Source organism: Urocitellus parryii, chromosome 11 (genome assembly GCF_045843805.1).
Source record: "Urocitellus parryii isolate mUroPar1 chromosome 11, mUroPar1.hap1, whole genome shotgun sequence".
Taxonomy (NCBI): Eukaryota; Metazoa; Chordata; class Mammalia; order Rodentia; family Sciuridae; genus Urocitellus; species Urocitellus parryii.
Window position 1 is genome coordinate 17130029 of NC_135541.1, and position 21828 is coordinate 17151856.

Here is a 21828-nt window from a genome sequence, read left to right on the forward strand (position 1 = left end):
AGGAGCTGCCTTGAAGAGGGAAAAGCAAGTGATAAGGCCCTGAGGGGTTTTTAACTGGGAGGAAACATAATTTGACATTTTATCTCCTTCACAGATTACTTGCCCTAGGACAATAACATTTGGGGATGGGATGGGTGGGGTGCTAACCACTAGGAAATTTCTGAAGTTCTGTGGGCTGGAGCTGGGTGTTGGCTGTGCAGGTGGAAAGGATTTCAAAATTCCATGAGCCAGGCATGGTGGCAGATACCTGTAATTCCCGTTACTTGGGAGGCTGAGGCAGGAGGATGGCAAGTTTGAGGCCAGCCTGGACAGCATAGGCAACACAATGAAATACCCTCTCAACAATAAAAATAAATAACCAAGGGGCTGGAGATGTAGCTCTGTGGCAGTGTGTGTGCTTACTATGTTGGAAACTCTAGGTTCAATCCCTATCGCTTCCCTCTTCAGCTTCATTTCCCATTTCTTTGTCTTTGCACATATTATTAATTAATTAATTTTAATTAATTGAACTCAGGGGCACTTTACCACTGAGCCACCTCCTCTATTTTTGTTTTGAGACAAGGTTTTGCTTAGTTGCTGAGGCTGGCCTTGAATTTGTGATCATCTTGCATCAACCTCCCAAATTGCTGGGATTACAAGAGAGCATCACTGAAGATTTCCCACTCATTACTCTTAATAACAATAGCAACCAACTTCGCAGTTATAACCCTGTACTCTGATGAGAGAAGTTCTTGAGTTTACATCCTGGCTATCCCATTTAGCTTCTCATGTTTTCTTTTCTTTCGTTTTAATCTGTTAAATGGTAGTGAAAAGAACTTCATCTATTTAACACAGTTTTTGTGAGGCTTATACTAAACAAAGGCATCTCCCCCAAAGCCTGGTCATGGGGTTTAATACTTGTTAGTTATTATTACTGATCAGAAACTTTCCTAAGCACTTCTGATGTATCATCTATTTGTTACATACAAATTATGTCTTTTGGAAAACAGGTTTAGAGCTGCCAAGTCACTCCTCCGGAGTCGTTAAAGTTCCAACAGATAAGTCAGGAGTTGAAACCAGAACCTCACAAGTAGGAAAGCCCTAGCACACAAGCCTGAGTCACACGTAAGGGGCTTGCTCAGCCAGATTCCCGCCCCGCGCCGTGCTGGGGATTGAACCCAAGACCTCGCGCACACTGAGCAAGTGCCCTGCCACTGAGGTACATCCCAGCTCTTTTCATTTTGTCTTAAACTGCCCAGGATGACCTGGAACTTGCACTTTTCCTGTCTCAGCCTCGAGTCACGGGGATTACAGGCATGCTTCTCCCCTCCTCCACCGGATCTTTTGATTCAAATTGATAATTGGATGATAACTTGAAGATCTGATAAGCTATAAACTGCATCAAATAGGATTTGGGTAGGTAAACGGAATAGAGTCCTCCAGAGGAGTAGAGAAACCTGGCTTGTCCCTGATTGTGGATGAGGTTATTCTTTAACTTAGGCCTTAAAAAGTGTGTGTGGGGAGAAGAGTTTCTGGGGTCACTAGCGACCTTTCCAATACTGCCTTTCAAGGGCTTAAGACCCCCTGCTCACGAAAAGCCCATATCCCTCGGCTGAGGTTTATCCTCGGCGGGGGCTGGCAAATAGGGACGCGTCCCCTTTAAGGCGCCAGCTCGCCGGCGGCGGCGGCCGGAAGTATTGAAGCCCGGCCTGGCGGCGGCGGTGGCGGTAGCAGCCGTGGCGGCCTCTGCGCATGCTCCGTCGCCCGCCCGCCCTGGCCGCTCGCCGCCCGCCCGCCCGACGGAGACGGTGAGGAGGGGGAGGGGTGGGCGCGCGGGCGCGGGCGCGGGGTGGGGTGGGGGCGGGGGGGCGGGCGCGGGGGCCGCGCGGCGGCCGGCGAGGGCGGGCGGGCGCGCAGGGGGCGGGGGGCTGCTGCCTCCGCGGGCGCCTCCCCACGCCCTGTGCGTGCCGCCGCCGCCGCCGGGGAGCGAGCGGACGTCGCGGCGCCGCGGGGGGGTGGGGGGACGCTGCCGCTGGGTCCGCCCGAGCAGCCGGGCCGCCCCCAGCGCGGCCGGCCGCGCCGCGTGTGCTCGGGTCCCGGGGACCAGGCCGGCGGGGCCGGCGAGCCCGGCACGGGGTGGGGGGTCCCGCGCCCCCGGACTGAGGGGCCCGGAAGTCCTCGGCCGAGGGGCCTGGAGGGCCAGAGCTACTCCAGACCGAGACGTCTGGGCGCCCGGGACCCGGGCGAGGGGTCGGGGGTGCCCGGGGTACCCCCACGGGCGGGGTCCGTGAGCTCCGGCCCTTCGATGAGTAGCTGGGAGGGGCCTGGCGCCCGCCCGGGAGGAGGCAAAGGGGAGGGAAGCCCCGATGCCGCCCGCGGGAGACCCTCGGAGCGTCGGTGGCAGCGAGAGCCGAGAAGGGGTCCTGCTGAGGAAAGGAGGGTCCAAATTTCATCCGAGGGGCGCGTTTGAGGCCTCGGTTTGCAGCCGAAGGGTCAGGAGGCAGGTCCTTTTCCAAGGGCAAGAGACAAGGGAGAGAGCAGGCCCACAGATAGAGTCGGTGGGCAGACACCTGAAACCTGCTGAAGTAGGAACGAGGGGGGTCCATCTCTGAGGGTCGGAATGGACCGTCTCCGGATGCACAGGCAGAGAATAGGGTGGTCTTCTCTCAGGAAAGAGGGAAACGTATGGTTTGAGGGTTGGGGAGAAGATAATTGAGGAAAAAATGAGGGTACCCCTGCTTTCTGAAATGACCTGGGAATTGACCAAGTGTCATCTACTTGAGGTGCCAGATAGATGAGGGCAGAGGAGGCTATGTGGAGGACTTGGGAGAGGGATCCACCAGACTTGACCTAGGGATCTGAAGAAGGCTTGGTAGTCCAAGAAGCAGGAGAAGCCCCGAATTATCTCAAAATAAGAGAAATAGCAAACACAGAGCAGGTTTCCAATGGTGTCTTTAGGAGAACCAAGAAATTGAGTTTTCCTGTCCTCCTCTCCTCGCCTCTGCTAGTAATTACCAAAGTGCCTTTGTGGAATTCTTTCTTTATGTACTGGTTGAAACCAGAGACACCTCCCCAGCCCTTTTTTATTTTATTTTTTAATTTTTTGTGGGGTACCAGGGATTGAGCTCAGGGGTACTCAACTGCTGAGCCACATCCCCAGTCCTTTTTTTGTATTTTATTTAAAAACAGGGTCTTACTGAGTTGCTTAGCGCTGAGGCTGGCTTGGAACTCAAGATTCTCCTGTCTCAGCCTCTGGAGCTGCTGGGATTACAGGCATGCTCCACTAGGCCCTGCCCACTCCCCCCCCCCTTTAATTTTATTTTTACACAGGGTCTTGCTAAATTTCTGAGGCTGCCCTCGAACTTGGGATCCTTCTGCCTCAACCTCCTGAGTTGCTGTGATTACAAGCATGTGCTCCTGTGCCAGCCTATGGGACTTTTTAATTAAGTGGTTAGACTATATTTATTAGTCTGTTAGCCTTTTCCCAGTTATGTATATTTACTGTTTACTGGTTTAAATGATGACTTTTACCTCAACAAATGCATTGAATGGCTAACTTCTCAACTTCATTGGTTTAGTTTGAGCCCTAACCCCTGGACTCTAGTGGAATGACTTGCCAAAGAACTCTTACTCAATTGCTTCCCTAAATACCTATGGTCTCCAATCTATGACATATCCAGAACTTAATTTACTCTGGATAATTCCCTCATAGCAGTTCTGTGTGATATGCCTGTTGGCTTCATTATATCTGGTAGCACTCTGCACTCTAAATCATCTATTATAGGCTGGAAAAGGAATAAAGAATGAAGGAGGAGTGGGGATTAAAGGATTTCCTCCTTAAATAATAATAAAGTTTCAGTTTAGAAATCTCTTAAAATTTTCTTCTTATTTATTTGTTTATTTATTTTTGGTGTGTGGTACTGTGGACTGAACCCAGGGGTGTTCTATCCCTGAGTATGCCCCAGCCCTTTTATTTATTTAATTATTTTAAAAATTATTTATTTATTTATTTTGGCGGACACAACGTCTTTGTATGTGGTGCTGAGGATTGAACCGGGTCGCACGAATGCCAGGCAAGCGGGCTACTGCTTGAGCCACAACCCCAGCCCCCCTTTTATTTTTTATTTTGAGACAAGGTCTCCTAAATTACCCTGGCTAGCCTTAAATTTGTGTCTCCTGCCTCACCCTCTTGAGTCAGTGGGTACAGATGTATGCCACTGAGCCTGGCTCAACTTGGACATTTCTTTAGAGTACACTGTATGGTCTAAAAGTTGCAATAAAGTGTGAAATAAATTATATTCTGGGGTTAGAAAATTTCAGAGTATTTATTATTTTTCAACCACCAACTCCAATCTTTCTACAGTGATGCAACAACACTTGTGCTTATTTTAACCATTACATCATGCCATATTTTAGACATTGGTTTTCAGGACACACAAAAATGAATTTAATTCAGTAGCCAGTTGTGGTGGCACCTGCCTACAATCCTAGCTACTCAGGAGGCTGAGGCAGGAGGACTGTAAGTTTGAGGCCTCTTAGCAACTTAGCAAGACCCTGTATGAAAAAGTAAGAACTACTGGGAGTATTGCTCAGTGGTAGCATACCCCTGGGTTCAATCCCCAGTAACAAAATAAATTTAATTTAAAATAAATTTAATCCAGAGTAAATTTTGTGACAGTATATGCAGTCATGTGCTTACTTACAAAGTGTCCATTTTGTCTTTGAAAATAACTACCTTTTCTCCATCCTTGCCAAGAAATATACATTTAAAAAAAATTTTTTTTTTTTTTTGGTACTGGAAATGAAACCCAAGGCCTCACATATGCTAGGCCTGCACTCTACCCCTGAATTACACCCCCAACCCCTGGAATCAGGAAATTTCATGTTTGTTTTCTATACACGTCCCTAGAATGAAAGTGTATATTTTCACAAGGAATACTCTAAGGCCCTTTCCATGAAATACACAAAGGATCAACTCATCTTGCTGTAAGTTTTTGTTGCTGTAAACAAGAGATACTTTTTTTTTTTTTTTTTTTTTTTTTTTTTTTTAAAGAGAGAGTGAGAGAGGAGAAAGAGAATTTTTAATATTTATTTTTTAGTTCTCGGCGGACACAACATCCTTGTTGGTATGTGGTGCTGAGGATTGAACCCGGGCTGCACGCATGCCAGACGAGCGCGCTACCGCCTGAGCCACATTCCCAGCCCCGAGATACTTTTCTTTTACCTTTACCTCAAAGAGAAGACTTTGCATTTAATCTGTATAGTCTGTAGGCTGGTTTCAGTTTACTCACTAGAAATATGGTATTTAGGGTAATGAGAGATATTCATCCCAAACTTGCTTCTCCAAAGAATGTATAACTGGAGCTGGGGTTGTGGCTTAGCAGTAGAGGGCTCGCCTAGCCCATGTAAGGCACTGGGTTCGATTCTCAGTACCACATACAAATAAATAAAAGTAAAGGTATTGTGTCCATTTGCAACTAAAAAAAAAATTAAAAAAAAAAAAAGAATGTATGACCTGGCATGGTAGTTCAAGCAAGTTCAAGGACAGCCTCTGCAATTTAGTGAGACTGTCTCAAAAAAAGGGCTGAGATTGTATCTTGGTAGTGCCCTTGTGTCCAATCCCTAGTACTGCATACTGCAAAAAAAAAGAAAAAAGAAAGAAAGAAAAAAAATGGGTCTGTATGAATTGTATGTTGAATCAGACCCAAGTCTGACTGACACTGAAAACATGTAGATGACTATAATTATCTTCTCTGATAAAGTCTCAGAAAGTTTAGAGAAGGAATCAGAACATTCCTTTTGGGTTCCAGGATGTGGAGGGGTCAAAAGTAGAGTAAAATGTGAGTTCTGTTGAGGAAGGTAATAATCAAGAACTTAGTTAACTACTTATTCAGAATGTTGTGAGGGGACTCAACCTTCAGGTAGAAGGTTGAAATTAGAAGATTCCTTCTAGTTCTGCTTCTGTAACCTATCAATTTACCTAAAGTATTAATTTTATTTATTTTTTTAAAGTTTTTTTTTTTTTTAAGAGAGAGAGAGAATTTTAATATTTATTTTTTAGTTTTTGGCGGACACAACATCTTTGTTTGTATGTGGTGCTGAGGATCGAACCCGGGCCGCACGCATGCCAGGCGAGCGCGCTACTGCTTGAGCCACATCCCCACCCCTAAAGTTTTTTTTTTTTTTTTTTTAATATTTTAGTTTTCAGTGGACACAACATTTTTATTTCGTTTTTATGTGGTGCTGAGGATCTAACCCAGTGCCCGCGCATGCCAGGCGAGTGCGCTACTGCTTGAGCCACATCCCCAGCCCCATATTTTTTAAAGTTTTGAACACCTTTTTCTAGTGATAAATTTCACCTGGAATTTATTTTTATTTTTATGTTTATTTATTTTGTGGTGTTGGGGATTGAACCCAGGATTTTGGTCATAACAACACAAACACTCTATCAGCTGAGCTATATCCCTGGCCCTGGAATTTATTTTTTATTTATTTTTGTGTGTGTGGTGTTGGGTATCAAACTCAAGACCTGGCACAGATTAGGCAAGCACTGAACCACTGAGTTATAAGACCATCTCCAGGATTTAAATTTCTTATATATTTTAATTTTTAAAAACACTAGTATTGAGCTGGGGTTGTGGCTCAGTGGTAGAGCGCTTGCCTATCATGTGTGAGGCACTGGGTTTGATCCTAAGCACCACATAAAAATAAATAAAATAAAGGTCTTGTGTCCATCTACCACTTAATTTTTAAAAATCCACTAGTATTTAGCATGTAGCAATCTTATGGGAATTACTTCTCTAAAAATACACTTACATTTAAATAATAGCTTAGGTAAATTGATGCTTCTAATTTCAACTTTTTACCCTAAGATTGAGTCCCTTCTACAAAATTCTCTTTTTGTTGAAAGAGTCTTTTTTAAAAAATATTTATTTATTTAGTTAGTTAGTTTTCGGCGGACACAACATCTTTGTTTGTATATGGTGCTGAGGATCAAACCCGGGCCACATGCATGCCAGGCAAGCGCGCTACCCACTTGAGCCACATCCCCAGCCCGGAAACAGAGTCTTGCTAAATTACCAAGTCTGGCCTCAAACTCGTGATCCTCTTCTCAGCCACTGGGTCCAGCTTAAGGTCTTGATCTAATAAAGTTTCCTCAATTAAGAACTCATATTTTACTCCTGAGCCCTTTTACACCTTATAATGCAAAAAGAATATTCTGGCTGCTTCTTTAACCTAAGATTTTATCAGAGAAGATAATTTAAATTAAATATATAACAATAACATGACAGTGTTTGACAGTTAATGAATGGGCTATAAATGTTACCTGCTGTTTTTTTAACTTGTTCTACATTTTTGTGACTCAAGTTTTGAAAATATCTATAAGTTCAGTTATTCTAGGATCAGTATGCCTCATCATAGTCCTTTTTAACCTTTTCTAGACTTAAGAACTAATTGGGGGCTGGAGATGTGGCTCAGCGGTAGCGCGCTCGCCTGGCATGCGTGCGGCCCGGGTTCGATCCTCAGCACCACATACCAACAAAGATGTTGTGTCCGCCGAGAACTAAAAAATAAATATTAAAAAATTCTCTCTCTCTCTCTCTCCTCTCTCACTCTCTCTTTAAAAAAAAAAAAAAAAAAAGAACTAATTGGTTTAGTTCTGTTGCAGACATCCAGCTAAAATAGTTTTTGATTCTTGCTTTTATCTTCCTAGTTTTTTGTTTTGTTTGTTTATTTGGTTGGTTTTTGTTTATTTTTTTTATTTTATTTTTTTTAAGAGAGAGTGAGAGAGAATTTTTAATATTTTATTTTTTTATTTTCTAGTTCTCGGCGGACACAACATCTTTGTTGGTATGTGGTGCTGAGGATCGAACCCGGGCCGCACGCATGCCAGGCGAGCGCGCTACCGCTTGAGCCACATCCCCAGCCCGGGTTTTTGTTTATTTTTAATGTGATGCTGGGGATGGAACCTAGTGCCTCACCATGCTAGGCAAGCGCTCTACTACTGAGCCACAACCCCAGCCCCTTCTTCTAGTTTTGAATTGTAAGTTTTCAGAAGTTCAGATTGTGTGCTATAATATCTCATAAATTCCTTTCTTCCTCTAAGATATAACAGTGTCATACACCTCTTTTCCTTTTCTTGTCCCTGAAGAGCAAGTATTGCTCCTTTTATATCAAGGAGCTAAAATCTGTGCATGATATGGAATAGACTCAGTAAATATTTGTTGAACTGGTCATAATGATGGGCCATAAGCTATTCAACTTAGCCTAGCTGCCTAAGCAAATTTCTATCCCCTTAAGGTTCTAGAAAATTCTAGAAGTCTTTTAGGGTAAGATGTCATTCATTGAACAAAAAATGTATACTTGCTATGTGCTGGGTTTCTTTAGAAAGGCTTAGGTTTGCACTTCTGTAGGTTTAACATTTGGAAACCATTTATTACTCTTCTGTGTCTTGGGTATTGTGATAGGCCCAGGGGAACCACTGAATAAGTAAAAGGAATATTTAGCTGGGTACAGCAGTGTATACCTGTAGTCCCAGCTACTCAGGAGGAATTTGAGACCACCCTGAGCAACATAGAACATGAGGCCCCATCTCAAGAGAAGAAAAAGGAAGGAACAAACAAAACATTTGGTGAGGTGGCGTGTGGCTGCAATCCTAGCAATTTGAGAGTCTGAAACAGGAGAATTGCAAGGTCGAGCCAGCCTCAGCAACTTAGCTATACCCTGTCTCAAAATAAAAATACAGAGCTGGGAGATGTAACTCAGTAGTAGAAAGAAGAAACAGAGACTGTGTGTGTGTGTGTGTGTGTGTGTGTGTGTGTGTGTGTGTGACTGAGGATTTGACACAGGGCTTTGTACATGCTAGACAAGTGCTGTAGCACTAAGCTACACCCCCAGCCCCTAAAAAAGAAAAGGAAAAGAAAGAGAATAAAAGAGAAGCAAAGAAAAGCAGTCCTTTCCTATGAGGTACAATTTGATGGGGAGAAGCTGACAAAGTGAGGTGATGAGGGAGCAAGAACAAGGTTTTTTGCTTTTTTTTTTTTTTTTAAATGGTGTTGGGGATTGAACCCAGGGGCCTTGTTCATATAAGGCAAGCACTCTACCAACTGAGATATATCCCCAGCCCGGTTTTTTGTTTTTTTGTGTGGGGTTTTTTTTTTTTTTTTTTTGGTACCAGGGATTGAACCCTAGAGCACTTAACCAGTGAGCCACATCCCAGCCTTTTTATTTTTTATTTTGAATCAGGGTCTCACTAGTTTGCTTACAACCTCACTAAGTTGCTGAGGCTGGCTTTGAACCTGTGATCCTCTTGTCTCAGCCTCCCAGGCCACGAAGATTACAAGTTTGTGTCACCATGCCTGGCAGGAACACAAGTTTAAACCTAGTCAAGGAGGTCACAGAAGACCTCCCCAAGGAAGTGGTATTTTAAATAAGTCACAAAAATGCTAGCAGGGACTAGCCAAAAGGAAAGAAAAGGGAATTCTAGGTAGAGGAAATAAGTGGGAAGCTTCAGATGAAGAAAAAGAAAAAGGCATATCTGACAAACTGGAGAAATTTGATGTTAGGAGCCTACTCTGAGAACTATGAGAAATGTTAGCAAGGTGGGCAGAGGACAAATTTAGAGAATTTTGTAAGCCAAATTAAGGTGTTGTGCTTTATTCTAACAGCAACAGGAATACACTGAAGGATTTTTAAGTGGGAAAGTGGCCTCTGGCCTTTAGTAGGATTATTTTGACTGCTATGTGGAGAATGAATTGGAGGAGACCAAGATAGAAATTAGGATAGAGAGAAGAAGCAGCTGGAAAAACCCAGGTAACAAGAGTGTGGTGCCCCAGATATGGTAGTGGCAGCACAGATGGAGAATGGGAGGATGATTAAAAGAGGGAGGTAGAATGGATAGGATTTGGTGGTTGATTTGATTTAGAGAAGAAAGAGAGGAGTCAAAAATAACTTCTTGTTTTCTGGCTTGTGAAAATGGGTGAAGGGAAGCACCACATACCGAGGCAGAAAATACAAAAGCAGGTTTGAGAAAGAGTATCAGTTCAGTTTAATGTGCCTATAAAATATTGTAGAGGCTGTTGAATACATATAGAATTCATGAAAAAAATATGAGGAATTTTAACTAGGTTATATACAAGTGAAGTTGATTGACCCATCATATATCATTGCCTAAGATGAGCAGGGCAATTTAGCAAGACTCTCAAAATTAAGAAGAAAGGGCTGGGCACATACTTCAGTGGTAAAACATTTGCCTAGCTAGCATGCATGAGCTCCGGGGTTCAATCTCCAGTACTGCAAAACAAATAAACAAACAAACAAACAAATAAATAAATAAAGGTGGGGGTGATAAAACAGTGAGTGGTACAGTGTGTACAAACCAGATGGTAGGGGAATACATAAAAGAAAAATGGTTTGACAATTAACTTCATGGGGGATAGGCTTTCATTTGGGCCTTGAAATGAGGAAATGAGGGACAAAGGGCTTAAAGCATAACAAGGGCACAGAAATGTGAAAATGCATTAATATGTTCAGAGTATTGAAAGTGGTTGGTATGTGTGAAGCTGAAGTTCTAGGGGTGTGATAGACACAAATAAAACTGGAGAAGTATTTTTTTTTTTTTAAAGAGAGAGTGAGAATGAGAGCGAGAGAGAGAGAGAGAGAGAGAAAAAATTTTTTAATATTTATTTTTTAGTTTTCGGCGGACACAACATCTTTGTTGGTATGTGGTGCTGAGGATCGAACCCGGGCCTCACGCATGCCAGGCTAGCGCGCTACCACTTGAGCCACATCCCCAGCCCTGGAGAAGTATTTTGAGATCAATGAAGTAAACTTTTTTTGGTGGGGGATGAGGTACTAGGCACACGACCACTGAGCCACATCCCTAGCCCTATTTTGTATTTTATTAGAGACAGGTCTCACTGAGTTGCTTAGCGCCTTGCTAAACTGCTGAGGCTAGGTTTGAACTTGCAGTCCTCCTACCTCAGCCTCCTGAGCCTCTGAGATTATAGGAATGAGCCCCTGTGCCTGGCTGTCCTGGTTATTTTCACATAGCCATATGTTTAAGTAAATACACAGCTCTTACCTGTGTTCTTGTAAGTAAATCTCTCTTTTCAACTGTGAAGACTAACAACTGCAGAATGTCCAGGTGTCTGTGTTTTTGTTAAGAATGGAACAGTACTTTGAGTTATTTTAGAATTAAAGAGCACATGATGCTTCATGTTGGGTTTCTTCAGTAGCTCTGTAAGGGTGATATCAGCTGAGATCAGCTCCATTCTTTTTGAGGCAAAGAGATATTAAAAAGTTCCTAGGGGCTGGGGATATAGATCAGTTGGTAGAGTGCTTGCCTTCCATGCACAAGGACCTGGGTTCAAACCCCAGCACTACAATAGATAGATAGGTAAGTAGATAGACAGATAGATGGTTAGATGGATAGATAGATAGATTCTCTAGAAGTTCCTAGAAGGTGGGTGTGTTGGTGTATGCCTGTAATCCCAGTGACTAGCGAGGCTGAGGCAGGAGTATCGCAAGTTCAAAGCCATCCTCAGCAAAAACAAGGCACTAAGCAACTCAGATCCTGTCTCTAAATAAAATACAAAATAGAACTGGGAATGTGGTTTAGTAGTTTAGTGCCCTTGAGTTCAATCCCTGGTTACCTGCCCCCACTCAAAACAAAACAAGGGCTGGGGCTCAGTGGTAGCACACTTGCCTAGCATGTGTGAGGCACCGGGTTTGATTCTTAGCACCACATATAAATAAATAAATAAATAAATAAATGTCTATAAACAAGTTTAAAAAAAAAACATTAAAAAAATTAAAACAACAACAACAAAAAACACAGAAGTTCCTAGAGAAGTTAACTTCTTTTTAGGTTTATAGAGATTATATATTGAAATTCAACATTTATTAAACAAGTACTCAATGCAAGTCATCTTCCTCTTCCCATACAACTCAGTTCAGTCAGTCAGCAGGTACAGAGTATTTACAAAAGATGGAGAACTTGATGAGGTGTAATGGCTAGTCGCACAGAAAATAGATAGGACACCTACTTTCCAGGAGCTTACTGGTTAAGATGGACTAGTATGCAATAAACCAGCTCTTCAGAATAAAAACCAAAAACCTTGAATTGTAGTGCTTGTGAGCTTCTGTGGTATTTGTATTCCCAACATTGCTGATCTCAAACTACTACCAACTTGAGATGTCACTACTCAGAGTTGAGACGAGAAGCACATAGTTGGTTCTCAGGAGCTGGTAGAGCTGGTTGTAGCACATCAATCAGTGAATAACACATATTAAGAAAACCTGCAAGTGGAGTATGGTGGAACACATCTATAATTCCATTCATTGATTTGGTAGACTTGAGGCAGGAGAATAAAAGTTTAACAACTTAGTGAGAATCTCAGCAACTTAGCAAGACCTTGTCTCAAAATAAAAAGTAAAAGCAAAAAAGGACTGGGAATGTAGCTCAGTGCCCTTTGGATTCAATCACCAGTATGAAAGAAAGAAAGAAGGGCTGGGGTTGTGGCTCAGAGGCAGAGTGTTTGCCTAGCATGTGAGAGGTACTGGGTTCGATCCTCAGTACCACATAAAAATAAAGGGGGCTGGGGTTGTGGCTAAGTGTAGAGCACACGTGAGGCACTGGGTTCAATCCTCAGCACCACATAAAAGTAAAATAAAGGAATTGTGTCACCTACAACTAAAAAATATATTAAAAAAAATAAAGGTATTGTGTCTACCTACAACTAAAAAATATAAAGAAAAGGAAAAAAACCCTACAGGGCTGGGAATATAACTCAGTGGTAGAGAACTTGGCCTATCATTCATGAGGTCCTGGATTTGGTCCTCGGCACCAAAAGGATGGAAGGATGAAAGGATGGGAGGGAAGGAAAAAAGGGAAAGGAAGGAAGAAAAAAGGGTGTGAGGAAGGAAGGAAGGAAGGAAGGAAATCTATAATAGCTAGTGCTGAGGCATTTCTGGAAAGATCAAAGTCCTGTCAGCTCCCTCCTATAATTCCCATCCTTTTCAGAGGACAATGATCTCCAGGGTGCTCTTGGAATTGGTAGTCATTATTTTGGCATTTCTCTCCTATGGTTGCCATCTTTCAAACCAGATGAAGTAATTTGTGCTTCTTGTTTCCTAATAGAAGCCCCAGCTATCAGACTTCATGTGAAAGATGGCTAATGCAGAAGTGAGTGTCCCAGTGGGAGATGTGGTTGTGGTACCCACTGAAGGAAATGAAGGGGAGAACCCTGAAGACACTAAGACCCAAGTGATCTTGCAGTTACAACCTGTGCAACAAGGGTAAGTGGCTAGAAATTTGGTATTCTGAAAATTTTGGGGAGGTTTAAAGGGTGGGAAAATTGTAACTTTATAGTTGTTTAGCCCAATGGAACATTCAACATCAATCAGCTGGCTGAGTTTTCATAGTGATATGTATTGTGGTTTTTTTTTTTTTGTTTGTTTTGTTTTTTTGTGCTAGGGATTGAACCTAGGGCCTCCTACATACAAGGCAAGCACTCTACCCACTGATCTATATTCCTAGGCCCTATATTTGTCTTTTGTTGTTGCTGCTGGATATTGAACCTAGTACCTTGCATTTGACTGAGCTATTTCCCTAGTCCCTGTATTTGTCATTTTAATATTATTATAACAGTTATCTATTTCCTTGTATCCCTCTTTCCTCTCTGCTGAGAGATTTATTAGGATAAGTTATAGGGATCCCTCATCTTATATAGTAATAGTTTTTCTTTTCTTTTTTTTTTTTTTTTTTTTTTTGTACTAGAGATTGAACCTAGGGCCTCATGCATACTAGGCAAGTGCTCTATCACTGAGCTATATTTATTCCAAGCACTCCCACCCTGCCCCAAGACAGGGTCTTACTAGGATGCCTTGAATTTGAGATCCTCCTGCCTCAGCCTTCGGAGTCACTGGATTACAGGCATGTGCCACTGCGCTTTGCACTATGTCTACACAACTTTTTTTTTTTCTTTTTGGTACTGCGAATTGAACTCAAGGGCACTCGATGACTGAGCCACATCCCCAGCCCTATTGTTTATGTTATTTAGAGACAGGGTCTCGCTGAGTTGCTTAGCACCTTGCTGTTGCTGAGGTTGGCTTTGAATTTGTGATCCTCCTGTCTCAGCCTCCCAACCTGGTGGGATTATAGGGGTGTGCCATTGTGCCCACCTCAAAAGAGGTCTTAAAGGAAAATAAGAATTAGATCTGCACAGAGAAGGAGGGGTAATTCTTCTGTCTTGGAGAATGTATAGAAGATCCTTCATGGGATTAGCAGTGTTCCTGGGCAAATAATACAGTCCTAATCTTTTTTTTTTTTTTTAATTGCCCCTCCTGCATCATACAGGTTTCTGCCAATCCTGTTCTAATCTAAGTAATGTGCCTTGTCTTAAATATTTCAAATTTCAAATGTATAGGTTCATTGGTATACCTTTGTGATCCCAATGATGAAGGAGGCTGAGGTAGGAGGTGGTCAAGTTCAAGGCCAGCCTGGGCAATTTAGCATGACTATCCCAAAATAAAACAGATAAAAAGGGATAGCGTTATAGCTCAGTGGTAGAGTGTTCTTGGGTTTAATCCCTGGTACTGCAAAACAAAAAAAGAAAAAAAAGTTCAAATATATACACCAATAAAGAAAACATTATAACGAATCCCCCAGCTTCATCAATACATGGTTGACTATTTCATGTCTTTATCATCCCACTTTTTTTTTTTTTTTTTTTGGTACAAGGGACTGTACCCAGTGAGCTACATTCCTATCCCTTTTTTATATTTTATTTAGAGACAGGGTCTTTCTAAGTTGCTGGGGGTGGCTTTGAACTCATGATCCTCCTGCCTCAGCTTCCTGAGCTGGGATTATAGGCGTGTGCCACTGTGTCCTGCTCTTTATTTTTTTTTAAGTAAATCTAGATATTTGAATGTATCTTAAAAAAATAAGGATTTTTTTTTTTTTTTTTTTTTTACTTTGGCAATACTGGGTATTGAATCCAGGGGTGCTTTACCCATAAGCTACACCCCCAGTCCTTTCTATTTTTAATTTTGCCAGAGGGTCTTGCTGAGTTACCTAGGCCGGCCTTTAATTTGTGATTCTCCTGCCTCAATTACAGACTTGCACCACCGTACCCACTTCTTGGCAGCTTTATTGTCTCATGCAGTCCTCATTTCTTCTATCTTTCTTAGAAAGTGTTCCAGTAGTCACTTGTCCTATCCTTATTAGAGACAGAAAAAAAAAAATCTATGCTATTAGTCTTAGTTTTTCCTTTTTCTTCTTTTTTTGTGGTACTGGGAATTAAACATAGGGCCTTGCTTATGATAGGCAAGACTATACCATTGAATGCATCCCCTACTATTTTCATGTTTTTATTTCGAGAGGCTTTTGCTAAATTGCCCAGGCTGCCTTGGAACTTGTGATCCTCCTGCCTTAGTGCCTCCTAAATTGCGGGGATTATAGGCAATGCACCATGGTGCCTGGCTCATTTTTTTTTTTTTTAATTTAGTTGAATTCTACTTTTTATTTTCCTAATGATATTGCCTTTTCTGGAAATTCCGTGTTTCTAGATATGGGCTTTTTTTTTTTTTTTTTTTTTGGTACTGGTGCTGGGAATTGAACCTAGGACCTTGTGCATGCAAGACAAGTACTCTACCAACTGAGCTATATCCCCAGCCCCTGGGCATCTTTTTTCTTGGCATTTTTTTTTTTTTTTAAAGAGAGTGAGAGACAGAGAGAGGGAGAGAGAGAGAGAATTTTTTAATATTTATTTTTTAGTATTTGGTGGACACAACATCTTTGTTTGTATGTGGTGCTGAGGATCGAACCCGGGCTGCACGCATGCCAGACGAGCGAGCTACCTACCACTTGAGCCACATCCCCAGCCCTTCTTGGCATTTTTTGTTGTTTCTTTTTTTCATTATTTTGTTCTATTTATTTTTTCACCTTATTGATTTTAGATATAGTCATCTTTGTACAACATATATTTACTCCTTAAGCCACTGTTTACATTGAGCTTAGTATATGGGCTAGCGAGTAAACATTTTGAGATACTACATTTTGACATGCCTATTAACTGATGATATTCAGTTGATTTCTCTACTTGTATTTTCTAATTATTTGAATTTTTTTTTTTTTGAGAGAGAGAATATTTATTTTTTAGTTCTCTGCGGACACAACATCTTTGTTTGTATGTGGTGCTGAGGATCGAACCTGGGCAGCACGCATGCCAGGCGAGCGCGCTACTGCTTGAGCCTCATCCCCAGCCCCTTATTTGAATATTGTATTGCATTTTAATCTTATTTTTAAGAAATGAAAGGGGAGCTGGGCAGTAGTGCATGCCTCTAATCCTAGCAACTCAGGAGTCTGAGACAGGAGGATTGTACGTCCAAGACTGATCTCAGCAACTTAGTGAGACCTGTCTCAAAATAAAAAATAAAAAGGACTAAGGGCTGGGTGCCATGCTACATACCTGTAATCCCAGCAGCTCCGGAGGCTGAGGCAGGAGGATCGAGATTTCAAAGCCAGCCCCAGCAAAAGTGAGGCGCTAAGCAACTCAGTGAGACCCGGTCTCTAAATAAAATACAAAATGGGACTGGGGATGTGACTCAGTGGTCAAATACCCCTCAGTTCAATCCCCAGTAACCCCTCCCCAAAAAGGACTAGGGTATAGTTCAGTTGTAGAGCACCCATGGAGTTTAATCCCCAGTACGGCAAAAAAAAAAAAAAAGGGAGGATTTAAAAATATTGATACCAGTAGTGAGATGTAAAGAACTCATATGACATGAGATAAAGATGGATAGCATCAGGAGCCAGTGTTAAGCCACAATCACACTTAACCTGATTGGCCATGGGTTTATGTAGGAAGGAAAGAAATACTCAAGAATGTGTATAAGACTCTGGGAATATATTGGTGAAGATTATGTGTAAAGACAAAATAATAACAGATTTTATATAAATATTTTTAGATTTCAATATATAGAACTCCCCTTATGATAATTTAGCTTTTTTAAAAATATGTATATATGTATACACATATATTTATGTACATATATGTATATATATTAGTTGTAGATGGACACAGTACATTTACTTTATTTATTTTTATATGGTGCTAAGGATCGAACCCAGTGCCTCATACATGCTAGGCAAGTGCTCCTCCATTGAGCTACAGCCCCAGCCCTCTATTTAGCTTTTAAATATATGACATTTTAAACTTTTTCAGGTATTCATTGTATACATATTTGCAGAAATGCATTAATTAGCAAAAGTAGACTATTTCGTAGCAGTCTCCATATATGCATAGAACCTGACACATTGTATAAGATGATACTTTCATCTTAACAGTAGGTTGGCCTTAAAGTATATACACTTTTTAAATTTAATTTAATTTAATTTTTTTGGTACTGGAGATTGAAGACAGGGGAACTTTACCACTGGGCCACATCCCCAGCCCTATTTTATGTTTTATTTAGAGACAGGGTCTCACTGAGTTGCTTAGCGCCTCCCTAAATTTCCAGGCTGGCTTTGAACTCTCCTTCCTCCTGCCTAAGCCTCCCTAGCTGCTGGGATCACAAGTGGGCGCCACCACCTAGTGGTAGCTAACTTTTTCAACTAAAATCTCTTTTATAACATATTCAAAAAGTTTCCAGGGGAAGTTAAGGTACCAGGATTTTATCACCATTTTTGAATTTCCAGTTCACTTTGGATTGATTATCGAGTTTTAAACATTATGTGATTAGAGTTTTGTTTTTTTTGTGGAACTAGGGATTAAATCTAGAAGTGCTTTACCACTAAACTACATTCCCAGTCCTTTTTATTTTGAGACTGGATCTCACTAAATTGCTGAGGGTTTCACTAAGTTCCCCAGGCTGACCTTGAACTTTTGATCTTCCTGCCTCCGTCTCCTGAGTCCCTGGGATTAAAGGCATGAGCTACCATGCCCCAGGTAATCAGAGTTTTAATATTCCATAAATTTATTCAATGTACTGAGTGACTTTAATTTTTTCTGTAGAAGAAATTCAGTCCAAATGTGGTAGGATAGTTCAATTTGAGTAGGAGCAGCCCTGTTTTTCCTTTCATGCTGTATCTCTTTCTAGTAGGAAGTTTAGGGTCACAGACTGAGTGGGTAGCTCAGTGGAAGAGCATTTGCCTAGCATGTACAGGACCCTGGGTGTAATCCCTAGCACAATAAACAAACAAGCAAATAAATAAATATTTTTGAAAGTTTAAAGTCAAAGAAGATGTATTAATTCTATCAGAACAATAGGGTACCCCTTAGTTTTTGAGATAGGACCTCACTAAGTTGTTGAGGGTCTCATAAATTGCTGAGGCTGGCCTTCAACTTGTGTTCCTCCTGCCTCAGCCTTCCAAATTGCTGAGATTATAGGTGTGGGCCACTGCATCTGGCCTATTTATTTGTTTTTATTTATTTTTTCAGTGTTGGGGATCAAGACTAGGGCCTCAAACATGCTAGGCAAATGTTCTATGTCTGTTCTGCATACCCATCCCATATTGAGATGGGTGTTTAAGAGTTTTCTAACTTAAAAAAGTAAAGTTCTTTTTCATTTTCTCTTTGTTTTCTTTTCTTCCTCATACCAAGGATTTGAGGCTTTATTTTTATTTATTTATTTATTTATTTTTGGCACTGGGGATTGAACTCGGGGCACTCGACCACTGAGCCACATCCCCAGCCCTATTTTGTATTTTTTATTTAGAAGCAGGGTCTCACTGAGTTGCTTTGTGCCTTGCCCTTGCTGAGGCTGGCTTGAACTCCCAATCCTCCTGTCTCAGCCTCCCAAGCCACTGGGATTACAGTCATGCGCCATTGCACCTGGCTGAAGCTTTGTTTTAATAGTGCAGAGAGTTGTTTTTGTTTGTTTTCTTTTCTTTTCTTTTTTTGATACTGGGGATTTAACTCAGGGATATTCTACCATTGAACTACATCCCTAGCCTTTTTTATTTTTCGTTTTGAGATAGGGTTTCCCTAAGTTGCTTGTGGCCTCATTAAGTTGCTGAGGCTGGCCTCAAACTTTAGATCCTCCTGCCTCAACCTCCCGAATTTCTGGGATTATAGGCATGTGCCACCATGCCCAGCTTGGAAAGTTATTTTAGACATAATAAATTCAACAAAATCCTGTGGGAGATCCAAATGTATGTATTTACTTAGCAGTTATCTGTTTCCTGGTTTGAAATTCAAAAGGGAAGTCTGTACTATAGGTGTCACCATGGAGTTGGATAGTCATCTATGTAAAGATTACTCAGGCAGGGCTGGAGTTGTAGCTCAGTAGTAAAGCGCATGGCTTATGCATGAGGCACTGGGTTCGATCCTTAGCACCACATAAAAATAAATAAATAAAATAGAGATATTATGTCTATCTACAACTAAATAAATATTTTAAAAATTTTAAATAAATAAATAAAGATTACTCAGGCAGTGCTTTCAAATAAGAAAGTGTAAGAATTAATGCATCAGGTTTATTATAGAAATTAAGCAAACACATGACAGTAAATTATGTTAGATTATCTGAGCCCATGAATGTGGAGACATTTTAGGTTGGTCTGTATTACATAACCGTCCATTAAGTGGTGCCTCTAGTTACTAGTAGTTAATTTGGGCATAGTTTTTTTTTTTTAATATTTATTTTGTTGTTGTTGTTGTTATAGTTGAACACAGTATCTTTATTTTTATGTGGTGCTGAGAATCAAACCTAAGGCCTCACATGTGCTAGGTGAATGCTCTATTGCTGAGCCACAATCCCAGCCTGGGCATAGTTTTCATTTTTTTTTGTTCATGTTAATAATTTGGTAATGATGTCTTAAAAGATGCTAAAGTGCAGGAATGGGAATGTAGCTCAGTGGTAGAGCACTTGCCTAATATGTGAAGTCCTGGGTTCAATCCCAGCAGCCCTAATACACACAATGCTAAAGTACTAAAAAAAAAGCTAAAATATCTAGATTTCAACAAAATACATCAATTTCTGTGGTCAACATGGTTCTTCCTGTCTTGAATTATTTATATTCTTCTCAGGTGAATTCTATGATTTTTGTCTTGTATTTGAAGCAAAACTTAATTAAAAAAAAAAAACTATGTCATGAACATTTTCAGTGATGTGATACAGGGAAAAGGCTGGTGAAATAAAATAGCAAGTGGAGTATACTAGCAAGAATTACTTTCCTGGGCTGGGGATTTGGCTCAAGCGGTAGCGCACTCGCCTGGCATGCGTGCGGCCCGGATTCGATCCTCAGCACCACATACAAACAAAGATGTTGTGTCTGCTGATAACTAAAAAATAAATATTAAAAAAAAAAGATGATGTTAAAAAAAAAAAGAATTACTTTCCTTTGAAGTGAGGAAAGTTGTTGCTGACTTATTTCCATGGTAGTAGCTAAGCAGTCCTTCGAAGCTTGAAATTTAAATACAATGGGAAACTAGTCAAAGTACTAACATAGAATTGTTAAGTATATTTATTTTATTCCTTTTGAGATAAAGTAAAAACAAATTTCTTAACCCCATGCTGTGAATATTAATTTTTTCATGATTTATGTAGTTTGTTTATCGATGGACACTTTTACAACAGGATTTATGAAGCTGGGTCGGAGAACAACACGGCAGTTGTAGCAGTAGAAACTCACACAATACACAAAATTGAAGAAGGAATTGGTAAGTCTTTGTTTTTCTAGTACTTTTGACCTTTGCTTCCTTGGTTGAGCTGTTTTGCCTTTGTGTGTGTGTGTGTGTGTGTGTGTTGGGGGTCAAACCCAGAGATAGCTTCACCTGTGCTAGGCAAATACTCATTAACCTACATTGCCAGCCTGAGATACCTTGCCTACCATGCCTTATGTTTTCCTTACACCTAGTGTGCCTACCAATACTGCAGCCATCAATTTGATGGAAGCATATTTAGAGACTAAGACCTACTGACTAAGATGTCAGGGCTGGCAGATGATTATTTAATATCAGTATGATAGGGTAAATGAAAGATTATTCATCTATAAAAATCCCATAAAGATAGAAGCTTGTCTAGCAAACCCCAGGCCTTGGTTCAATTCCTGCTACCATCCAAAAAAAAAAAAAAATTCCCACAAAGAAACAGAGTCTTAAGTTGATACCTGTCATTAGAGAAATTGCCGATAAGGATTGATGAGGTGTTGACTCAAAGGCTGTCAGGAGAAAGAAACTGGAAAGAAATTTTGAAATTAAGCAAACTTAAGTTTGAATCCTATTTTCTCACTTTTTTTTTTTTTTTTGGTGGTATCAGGGATTAAACCCAGGGCCTTGCACATGTTAGACAAGTGTTCTACCTCTACTACTCATCTATGCTGCAAGCCTTTTTTTTTTTTTTTTTGGTATTCGGGATTGAACTCAGGGGTACTTGACCACTGATCCATGTCCCAGCCTTATTTTGTATTTTATTTAGAAACAGGGTCTCACTGAGTTGCTTAGTGCTTTGCATTTGCTAAGGCTGGCTTTCAACTTATGATCTTCCTGCCTCAGCCTCCTGAGGTGCTGGGATTACAGGCTTGAGCCACCATGCCTGGCTCCAGCAGCCTTTCTTATTTTATTTTGAGGCAGGGTCTCACTAAGTTGGCCAGGCTGGCCTTGAATTTGTGATTCTCCTGTCTCAGTCTCCTGAGTAACTAGGATTACAGGGAGCCACTGTCTAGTACTACTTTGTCACTTTTTAGCTGTGTGTCCTTGGAAAGTCACTGATTTTTCTGAGGCCCATAAACTTATATGAAAAACATAGCAAACAATTACTGCTTCACATGATTTTATTTTATTTTATTTTATTTTAAAGAGAGAGTGAGAGAAGAGAGAGAGAGAGAGAGAGAATTTTTTAATATTT

General features: G+C 41.0%; 1 protein-coding gene across 1 annotated transcript in view; it reads left to right on the forward strand.

Moving 5' to 3' along the window:
- Positions 1–1706: 1706 nt before the first annotated feature.
- Positions 1707–21828, forward strand: part of Gmeb1 (glucocorticoid modulatory element binding protein 1) — a 44468-nt gene continuing 24346 nt past the window's right edge. Inside the window, exons 1-3 of the mRNA XM_077791286.1 lie at positions 1707–1787; positions 13121–13278; positions 20530–20642. Of these exons, the coding sequence (XP_077647412.1) occupies positions 13151–13278; positions 20530–20642 (241 nt within the window). The 5' untranslated portion in view covers positions 1707–1787; positions 13121–13150. The remainder of the gene's footprint in view (positions 1788–13120; positions 13279–20529; positions 20643–21828) is intronic.